Genomic DNA, 11,162 nt, shown 5'->3' with positions numbered 1-11,162 from the left:
TGTTATTGTTACCCTGGAACATCAATACTACACACGAAAAAACCAAAGCTATAGATCAAAGGTTGGAAAAACTGGAACAGATGCAAAAGGAAATGCAGGATCAATTGCAATTACAGATGCAAGAACAGTTGGCCAAGATTCAGCAGGATATAAAGGATCATATGCTGGAATCTCAAAAGAATATGATGAAACAATTGTCTCAGCTACTAATGGAAGGCCAGAAAAAAGGAAGAGTCCCACGGTCAATACTGAGGATGACAGTGAGATCCTTGCTTACCTTCCAGGTTTCACTCCAACAAATACCCCAGTACCACCACAAGGGGTGTTTGTCAATATCAAACCTCAATATCAGACTGGTACTTCAGCACTGATAAATGTCTCAATGGGCTCGTGTTCTAACCCTGAAAACAATCGGGCAAATCCTATAGACCCTGACATCGATGATGTAGCGAAAGCAGGAAAGGCAAGAGCAGAATTCTCAAAGCAACTGAAAGACCAATACAGATGGTTGGAGAAGAAATTAAAGGTGTTGGAAATCGCTGATTATCATTGCGGAATAGATGCTAAGGAGTTAAGTTTAGTTCCAGATCTAGTGCTCCCTCCGAAGTTCAAAATGTAGGAGTTTGAGAAATACAATGGAACCAGCTGCCCTGAGGCCCACATCACGATGTTTTGTCGGAGGATGACTGTCATGTCAACAATGATCAGTTGTTAGTTCACTGTTTCTAGGACAGTTTGACAGGGGCTGCAGCGAAATGGTACAATCAGCTGAATCGCACCTAAATCAGATCATGGAGGGACTTAGCACAGGCCTTTATGAAGCAATAGACCATGTAACAGACATAGCATCTGACAGGATCACGTTACAGAATATGGAGAAAAAATCGAGCGAAAGTTTCAGGCAATATGCCCAGAGATGGAGGGAAATTGCTACACAAGTCCGACCACCACTGATTGAAAAAGAAACGACCATGCTCTTCATTAATACTTTGAAAACACCCTTCATTAATCACATGCTGGGCAGTGTAACTAAGAGTTTCACAGACATAATGATGTCCGGTGAAATGATAGAGAATGCGATAAGGTGTGGAAAGATAGAGGCTGAGGAAAGCACCAGGAGGTCAGCCCCGAAAAAGAGAGAAAACTAGGTTAGCAATGTGAGCGTGGGTTATGCAAAACATGGTAAATCAACCAAGAACATGGTCATGGGCCAGCAAGCTTCGTCAAGATAATAGCTCAATACAAAGCAAAACACGGAGAAGCTCCAGTTTAGTCCCATTCCAATAACGTATCGGGAGCTGTTCAAAAGTCTATTCGATGCACATGTTGTATCCTCGTTCTACTTAAAACTGTTGCAACCTCCATACCCCAAATAGTATGATGCAAGCACCCACTGTGAATATCATGCGGGAGTCACGGGACCTCGATACTGCACCTCTTTCAAAAGGGTAGTCGAAAGGCTCATCAAAATAGGTGTTGTGAAATTCGATGATGCACCTGGCGTAGAAAATCTGTTACCCAATCATACTGATAATAGGGTAAACGCGATAGTCGAGAATATGAGGAAGGAATATCGGGAAATCTGAATGACATATCCGAAGAGAGAATCGGGGAATAAAAGTTTCCAAATCCTCGCATACTTGGAAGTGTTTTGAACAATGAGATTGTGGAAGAGATCCTTGTATTTTTAGAGCTAATATAGAGTAATATTCAAAACACGCTTGTTGCTTTAAGCCTAGAGACAATAAGAATCATTTTGTGACATAGGCTTGTGTCTAGAATTTTTATTTCAATAAAATGTTCCTTGTTGAGCAAATATTCTTTCATTTTTTCCATTTCATAGTATACATTCTTTTGTTTTTTGAACTGTCTTTTAAATATTCTTTTATTATTCATTCATGAACATATCATAAAAATAATCATCCTTAAAATCATTTATTATTTGGAAATATGCCTTTGTACCTACAATAGGTCTCCAGATATCAACGACATGAGCAACGTTGTAACTGACTCCTTTTTGGGGTGAGATATGTGTTTAAGCTGATCTCAAGACTTTGAAGATGAAAGAGATTGTAGCCTATATCCTGATTTGTTAGGAATGGTAGAACAGGATAAAAAACAGATCCTACACTATAAAGGGTCAGTGGACATTGCGAGCCTAAGAAAGAGGTGAAGGTCGAAGCCTAGCCCACCACAAAGACAAAGCGAGATATCATTGGGTTATTCCCAATTCAAAGATGTTTTCACATGATTACATCAATATATGCCTAGGCTACTAAAACTTAAGGATGCTATAGGGTGCTTGAAAGATACGTGCTAATGGTTTTACGTTAGCCAGGTTAATCATGAGGTTTGGGTACTGTTGATCCACTATAAAAGGGGATTGCATCAGTTATGCCGTAAATGCCAAATAGAGGAAGACAAGACTTATGTGCCATCTCCATTTCTTCACAGAGTTTCTATATGTGGGGCATGAATGTTATCAGGACATTCTCGTCTAATATACATAGATTCATCTTGGTGATCATCGATTACTTCGCGAAGTGGGTGAAGGTCGCTTCATATGACAATATTACAAGGTCAATAGTCATAAAAAAAAGAAGAGAAAATGTCGACCAAAAATGCCAGAAAAGATTATGCACAACTGCACAATATCAAAAGATTACAGTATGTTCAAGACCAAACACCATATCACCCCAAAATGAATGGCACAACAAAAGCAAAAAAAAAAAAGGAAGAAAAAAGGAAAAAAGATCGTGGGGAAAATGACCAAGACTTGTAAATATTGACATAAGAAGTCACAATTCACCCTCTATGCTTATCGAACGTTGGTCAGGACATTCGCCGGGGTAGCACCTTCCTCATTGATTTATAGAAGCGATTTTGCCTATTGAGGTCGAGATTTCTTTTCTCCGAGTCTTGTCAGAACTAAATCCAATCCTGATATAGTCAGTTGAATTTAAAAAGAAGGTTGAAAGTTATTCGTCATGTTCCAATGCACCAGAAAAAGAATGATACGAGCTTATGATAAAAAGGGTTTGCCCTAGAGGATTCTACAAGAATGAGCTGTCATTAAAGAAGATCCTTCCTACACAAAAGGACTACTGAAGAAAGTGGATGCCAAACTAGAAAAGACCTTATGTAGTAAAGAAGGCCTCTTCTGGAGGGGCATTGATATTATCTGATATGGATGGCAAGGACCTACCCAATCCGGTGAACTCAGATTCAGTCACAATTAATATTTTAAAAAAATAGAAAAAAGAAAAGAAAATGAAACAGGAGAGGCCAAGGCAAAAACTCGCAAATGGCTCCTTGAGACCAAAGGGGATTTGAGTTGAAAACCCGAAAAGGGCGGTTCAAATTTGGATCAAAGTGAGGCATGCGGTAGTCTTGCTATGCCTAAATTAACAAAGAGGAGGTATGCTATATCTTGGGGCATCGATAGAGTACTCTAGATCTCCTAAACACATTGAATCCAAAATGGTCCTTAAGAAGTTGGTACAGAGAAGCTCAAGCTGCGATATCTGGGGCACCTAGTTTTTCTTTTTTTTCATTTTTAATTTACTATATTTTATTATCTTATTCTTTTTCAAGATGCATCCCAATAAATTTCTTTCTTAAATTGCAGTCATACTCTCAATTAATTTTTTTCTCTTGTCCACAGTTATGATCTTTTCCAAGCATTTCGTATCGAAATAACGATTAATGGACTAATAATACTTTCATAAATGGGGTTTTGCATATTACTCTGAAAGTTTCTAAATAGTACAAGAATCTAAAATAGGACTATTGTTTAGAACACACCAAGCACAATAGATTGAAAATGTTTAAGCTCAAATTGAGATTATCTCATTGGATTTTCTGTCAAAGATATTGGTTGAACCAAAAAGAAATTACATTGGTGTTATATCCTGATGAAGAACGAGCAATGCGATCATTCTCAAGAAAAGAAAATGGTCTTCCGTATTCATGCAGATATCAGGCATACAAAACAGGTTATTGCACCCAGGGAATGGTGTAACAGATCAAGTTGATTGAGGATGATACAAATCCTATACCGCTGAGTTGCAGCAGGATGAATAAAAGAAACCAAATGTTATTCCCTTGAAGTTGCAGTGGGAGTACGAACTTTATGTCCCAGAAGATACAGTGGAGGGGACTCTGAAGTTACAATGGGCAAACTAGTTGAGCAAATTGGGTTGTTTGTACGGGTTTTGTTAAGAAGTGCTAGCCGAGCAGGAAGGCAGCATAATACGACAGTGATATTCTGGTGAATAATGAGCAATGACATCCCAAAATTTTTTAAAAAAAAATCATTTTCATGACATTTCTACATTCATATCATTCATAACACATTTGGTTAGGAGCATCTAATTCATTTTGGTCATAACATTCTAATCATTTGGCATAAACATAGACATATGAAACCGAGTCTATAGGGCATGTTCCCAAGAGGACAGTGTAGCTACATCGGTGAAAATTATAGATCTTATCTCCATGTATCGGCTATGGAGCAGATTTTAGCCACCAACCTTATCTTTCTGAGGTAGCAAGAGAATAGGTTGAAGATAGCAAGCCTTAACCCCTTAAGTAGTAGGGTAACAGGCTAGAAAATACAGATCTCCCCTAAACAGTAGTGGAGCAGATCGAATATAACAAGCCTTAACCCCCTAGGCAGTAGGGTAACAGGCTGGAAAATATAGATTTCCCCTAGATAGTAGTGGAGCAGATCGAAGACAGCAAGCCTTAACCCCCTAAGCAGTAGGGTAACAGGTTGAAAAATATAAATCTCCCCTAAACAGTAGTGGAGTAGATCGAAGACAGCAAGCCTTAACCCTCTAAGTAGTAGGGTAACAGGCTGGAAAATATAGATCTCCCCTAAACAGTAGTGGAGAAGATCTAAGACAGCAAGCCTTAACCCCCTAAGCAGTAGGGTAACAGGCTGGAAAATACAGATCTCCTTTAAACAGTAGTGGAGCATATCTAAGATAGCAAGCCTTAACCCCCTAAGCAGTAGGGTAACAGGCTGGAAAATATAAATTTCCCCTAAACAGTAGTTGAGTAGATCAAAGACAGCAAGCCTTAACCCCCTAAGTAGTAGGGTAACAGGCTGGAAAATACAGATCTCCCTTAGACAGTAGTGGAGTAGATTGAAGACCCAAGTCTTAACCCCCTAAGCAGTAGGGTAACAGGCTGGAAAATACAGATCCCCCTAAACAGTACTGGAACAGATCGAAGATCATAAGCCTTAACCCCCTAAGCAGGAGGGAAACAGGCTAGAAATTATAGATCTTATCTCCCTAAGCAGTAGTAGGGAAGATCGCAGACGGTGAGCCTTATCCCCCTAAGCAGTAGGGAAACATGTTGAAAATTACAGATCTTATCTCCCTAAGAGTAGTGGAGCGGATTGAAGACTAGCCTTATCCTCCTAAGCAGCACGGAAATGGGTTGAAGATTACAAATCATATCTCCCTAAGCAGTAGCAGATCAGATGGAAATGAAAATTCCTATACCCTTAAAGATGTAGTGGGTTAAAGCGAGGTTACTTGAAGAGGAAAAAAAGAAGGGCCGAGACTCAGCAGGCCCAGGCAAAATTGGCCATTTTATAGTCTTTGCTCCATTCTCGTCACACGACAATGAACAAAGAGGGGTAGCTGTAATAGGCTAATTTTGGCCTTGGCTCCAAAAAATAATAACAGAAGCCAAAGGATGCAATCAGTCGAAAACAAGTCAAAAAGGGGCCAAATTGAAAGGCAATCATTAAATTGTGGCCAAATAAAAAAGATGGAGAAAGCCAAGGAGTTATCAAAATTAGTTGACTTGGTAAAAGGCTAAAAATAGAAAGATGTGATTTTTACTTTTGATTTTATTTTATAATTATTTAGGCTATTTTTAGTAAACCCCATGTATATAAATAGGGATATTTTGTTCTTTGAAAGGGAACCAATTACTTTTGGATGAATTACTTTGGGATTCCTATTTCAATTCGAAATTGGATTATTCTCTCTTTTCCTATTTCCATTGGAATTGAATTATTTTCTTTTCTCTTTCAATTACGTGAGAATTTTGTCCATTTCATTTCAATTTTTTTTTGTTTTTCTAAATTCGTCCAATTGCTTTTAGCCCTTCTGTTTTTTTATTGTTTTGCAATTAAGTTTTCATTTTGTTTTTTGGCCCTAAAATTCGTTTTGAATGCATTTTGGGTCCTCTTTAAAGCTGTGCGTTTTGAAGGGTGGGATTATTTCCCTTTTGGTCCCTCCTTGTTATTTGCACGTTCAAATTGGTCCATTTCCTTTTATTTATTTTTGATTCGCCCCAGAATTTTACTTTAAGGTTCGATTTAATTCTTTTTTATTTTCGCTATTTTATTATCAAATTAACTAATTTAATATATTATTGCTATTATTTTTATGTTTCTATTTATATTTATTTTGTTATTCTAATACTATTATTATTTATCTAATTTTTATTTATCTATTTATATTTCTACTATTATTATATTTCTATTTATTATATTTTTATTTTTATTTATATACTAATATTTTTTTCATTATTATTTTTCTTATATATATTTTTCACTCTTGTTATTAACATTCTATTTATTTATCTATTTTTTTACTTTTTTTTGTTATTATCTATTTTAACTTTTTATATAACGCTCATTTCAAATTTTTATACATTATTTACTTTAATATTTTCATATATTATATATTTCAAAAAAAATTTTACACATTATATATTTTGAATTGTTTATATATTATTTTTAAAGAGTTTTATATATTATTTTATCTTGAATGGATACTAATTTTTTTAAAATTATTTTATATACTTTAGATCGCTTTTATAATCATCCTCATTTTAAAAAACCTCTCAAAACAAGGAAATATTTTGTGTTTAGAAATTCGATAAATCGTGCCCTATCGTGATGGGTTTCGATTTTTCGTTCAACCAAATAACTGAATATCCTTTTGAAATTTCGTCCATGTTTTCTTAAATTAAAATGAGGCAATATTTTGTGTTTGGAAATTCGAGAAATCGTGCCCAATCATGCTGGGTTTCGACTTACTGTTTCACCAGATAGCCAAATATCCTTTTGAAATTTCAAATGCATGAGTTTTGGAAATTATAAGATGATCTTGTATCGAGGGTTTGAAATGTTGTGTCCTATCGTGTTGGATATGATATCTTACTCCTTCTAAGCGAGAAAATCTCAATATCCAATTCAAGTTATCCAAACGTTTTAAAGGAATTGTATTTTAAAATCTTTTTCAAATTTTCAACATTAGGACGTTAATTGATCAATACGGTACCAATTTTGGGCGTTGCGAGGGTGCTAATCCTTCCTAGCGCGTAACTGACTCCCGAATCCGTTTTTTAGTTTTTCGTAGACCAAAAACGTTGTTTTAATAAACCGGAATATTTTATTAAAATGATCGATCACACCTAAACAAAAAAGGATTGGTGGCGACTCCATTGTCGTTTTAAAGTCGACATCCATTTTTCAAAATAAAAATGGTTTCGACATTCATATTCTCTTTGTTTTTTTGTATTTTTATCACTTTTTTGTGGAAAATATTTTTTTATACTCTAAAATAGTACCAAGAAAAAGTATGTAAAATTTTAAAACATTTGAAAAACGTTTACCCACTGAAAAATGTTTATTTTTCAAAAATTTTCTAGGTAAAAGAAAAAAAAATGTTTTGAGATTGTTCGTTGGAAATCAGTTTATAAAAATAAAAAGAACACCTAAAACGCCTAAATCTGATACCAATTGATGCGAGATTGAAGCAAAAGAAGCGGACTAGGATCAAATTCAAGTTGTTTGACTCAAGAAGGAAAGATTTGGATCTGATATGAAAAGAAGAAGTAAATTAATTTAGTAAGAAAGAAGTTGAAAACAGTAAAAGAAGAAATTTGAGAACAAAGAACAAATAAAAATAAAAATATATAAATAAATAAATAGACAAAATTTAAAAGTGGAGGATGGATTGAATAAACCGATGGATATAATGGATAGAAGGATAAATGTTTAATTGAACCCTTTGAGATATAAATCCCAACAAACTCAATTAATGGCTCTAATCAACCCTCCAAGAAATAATTATTGGCAAATTGAAAGGTGAAGAATGAATTCCCACAACTCAAGAAAATCGAGAAGAAAACTACTTCTAAAAGCCACAAGAAAGAAATCTTGCACAAGAAAAAAACTCCCAGAGTTGAAAACTTCATTAATGAAAACAATTGTCTACTTAATGAACAATGAAGAAGCCTTTATTTAGGCTAGCTAAATAAATCTAAATAAAATTCTTAAGTATACTAGGACTCTAATTAACCTAAACAAGAAGTAGTTTTAAACTAAACTTTTTTATTGGCATAAACTCCTAAATAACTTAAAATACTTAATAATTATAAAAAAATCTATAATAAAAAAAAATAAAAAATAATTAGAGATAATAAATATAATATTGAGCTCATGTATAATAAAAATTAAACTTAGGACTCAAACTCAATATGAAACACCTAAGCTTCTGGGATTGATTAGGGTCCTTGAAATGAAATGCCTAAGCTTGTTAACATTCTTCGCATGGGCTTGTCATCATAAATTGAGAGTTTAGGCCCACAAACAAAATTTATCCATTCTAATTCATCCTCGCTTCAAAATCCATCGTCTTGAAGCTTCAACTCTTTTTTTCGAATTTTTTTTATGATAAAGTCTTGAACGAATAAGTTGAGGTTTGTGACTTTAGCTGCTTTGATTTAGATCTCGTAATTGAGCCTTGAGGGAAACTAATCCCATATCTATTATGGCCTTTAAATTGGACCGAGTTGCTCGTATCACCTATATGTTTTGAATTGATCAATTTTTATTCATGGGGTAACAGTTAAATACGTTTGGTTAGATTCTGCTATTAGTCCTGTACCATGCGAAAAGTTGTAAATTTAGTCGTGTTATCCAATTAGATCATTCTTAGTTGCTATGTTTTTCGAATTTTGAAATTTTAGCCATAACACAAACGACAGTAATTAAATCCATTAATTTTTTTTTAGAAATATATGGAAATAGAAAGCTAACATGACATTACACATGATAATATATTTGTTAGCTCAAGTTTTGGAAATAACATAATTTAACGTAATGAATTTAACAGTTATCATTCGGTAAGAACTGAAGTTTTAAATTTCAAAAAGTATAGAAATTAAAAATGATGAAATTAAAGTATAAATAGTAAATTTATAATTTACTCATAGTATAGATACTAGTAGTAAAGCATAGCCATTTATTAAGTTAGTAGTATAGATAAGATCAGGGGCTAAATTAGAAATTTTTATCATTTTTAAAAAATTAAATACAATATTTATCATTTTTAAAAGGTTCAATACTAATTTAAAATTTTATTAATTATAAAATAATCTAAATAAAAATAAATAAATTTAGGGGGACGGGCCCTAGCTCTGCCCTTGGAGAAGATGTCGCAAGCCGAAAAAAAAAAGAGATTAATTACTAAAAGATTAAAGAACAAATGAAAACGAAAAAGAAAAAAAAGAAATTACATTATCTATTTTAGGTTAAAATATGCATGTTGTATTATTCTTTATAAGTTTGAAATTTAATTTTTTATACTTATATTTTTATGAATTTAGTCCCTTTATTTTTTAAAATTTAAAATTTAGGTCTAATTATTAATACTATTAAATTTTTTATTAAATTTGTTAGTGTAACATTTTAAAATAAATAAAATATTGACTTGAAAACAATGTAACTAAAATAATGGCATTGTAATAAAACTTAAATTTAACAAAATAATTTGAATAAAGATCATAATTGAATTTAAAATTTAAAATCTAAAAAATGAAAAGGTTAAATTCATAAAAATAAAAATATAGAGACTAAAATTTAAATTTATAAAAATTTTTTAAACTTTTTTTAACACGTTTCTCATGTGTTGGCAAAAGTGAGAGGTTAAAAATGAAGAGAAACTCCAAGCAGTCTCATTCTTGGTGGGCCAAATACACTTAAACAAGCCTTAGAAATCTTTCAATTTCTCCAATATTTTGAAAGAAAATAGGACCATTACACTTTTTACCAACGAAATGATATTTTATGGTAAAAGGAGTGCTCTTAAATATCCATCACTCCTTCACTTCAGAAATCTATATCCATTGCCTTAAATTCTCCGATCATCTTCCTTGTCTCTCAAGCTCTCCACTTATATAAATGATTATGAAAGCTAGGAGGCGTTTCAAGCGGGTAGAAGAAGGCAGTGAAGGTGAAGAGGGCAAGAAGAAGAACAACCCCATTTCTGCAAACTTTTGTAAGAGCTCAACAGTTGTTGTTGGGCTGAGAATCCTTACACAAATCCCACAGGGAAAACAATCTGCTACTCTCGTTAAGCCTCCATTGAAAATTACCCTTCCCACCTCTACTAACCCTCATCGTGCTCATGAGTTGCAACCTAATCAATATTCTTGCTTTCTCAAATCATGTTATCTGTGCAACAAGAACTTAAGCCTAGATAAAGAAGTTTTCATGTACAGGTAACTAATACTTCCATGCCAATGCCATATTGTATATCTTCGTGCTCTTTACAACAAATGAGTAAATATAAAATGGATTAAGTTAATTGTAATAGAAAGAATGTGAACGCAGGGGTGACCAAGGGTTTTGCAGCATAGAGTGCAGGGGCAGGCAAATTGTTTTGGATGAAATGAGGGAACTTGAACTGTCTTCTAAACAAATGATACCATCTTATAGGCACTGTAATGCCGTCTCTGGCCGACGACACACCCGTCTCCTCAAATAGGATCTCCGCCGGAGAAATAAATCGCCTCATCAAAACCAAAACCATTGGGCAATAATCTTATTATTCATCATTAAATTGATAATTAATTGTTAGTGATTTCAGCAAAAGGTGCAGTTGAGTTTCGTTATTAGGGGACTCCTTTTCTATAAAAACGAAGAACAAATTTGATCATATATAAGGAGTTTTTTTTTTCAAATTTTGAGACGCCCAAAGTACAAGTGATGCCAGCTGGAATTTTTTTTTGTTTATAGAAAAGTATGGATAAATTTAAGTTTCTATTTACGTGATATTTCTTACATTGGTTCTTTAAAATGATTAATTTAAATAAAAAATTTATGCTGAGAATAATTGCCTAATTTA

General features: G+C 33.6%; 1 protein-coding gene across 1 annotated transcript; it reads left to right on the top strand.

Annotated features, from left to right (window-relative positions):
- Window positions 1–10,151: 10,151 nt before the first annotated feature.
- Window positions 10,152–11,162, top strand: LOC107963401 (FCS-Like Zinc finger 17). The gene is made up of 2 exons (XM_016899933.2): window positions 10,152–10,536; window positions 10,649–11,162. Exons 1-2 carry the CDS (start codon window positions 10,217–10,219, stop codon window positions 10,800–10,802), a joined length of 474 nt encoding a protein of 157 aa, XP_016755422.1. The 5' UTR covers window positions 10,152–10,216; the 3' UTR covers window positions 10,803–11,162.

This window comes from Gossypium hirsutum, chromosome A06 (assembly GCF_007990345.1).
Source record: "Gossypium hirsutum isolate 1008001.06 chromosome A06, Gossypium_hirsutum_v2.1, whole genome shotgun sequence".
In the NCBI taxonomy this organism is placed as follows: domain Eukaryota; kingdom Viridiplantae; phylum Streptophyta; class Magnoliopsida; order Malvales; family Malvaceae; genus Gossypium; species Gossypium hirsutum.
Note: the sequence above shows the minus strand (reverse complement) of the source record. Positions and strands in the feature narration are given on the sequence as shown.

Coding starts and splice junctions, on each gene's coding strand:
- LOC107963401 (XM_016899933.2), top strand. CDS start 10,217: ATGATTATGAAAGCTAGGAGGCGTTTCAAGCGGGTAGAAGAAGGCAGT. Junction 10,537..10,648: donor AAAGAAGTTTTCATGTACAG/GTAACTAATACT, acceptor ATGTGAACGCAG/GGGTGACCAAGGGTTTTGCA.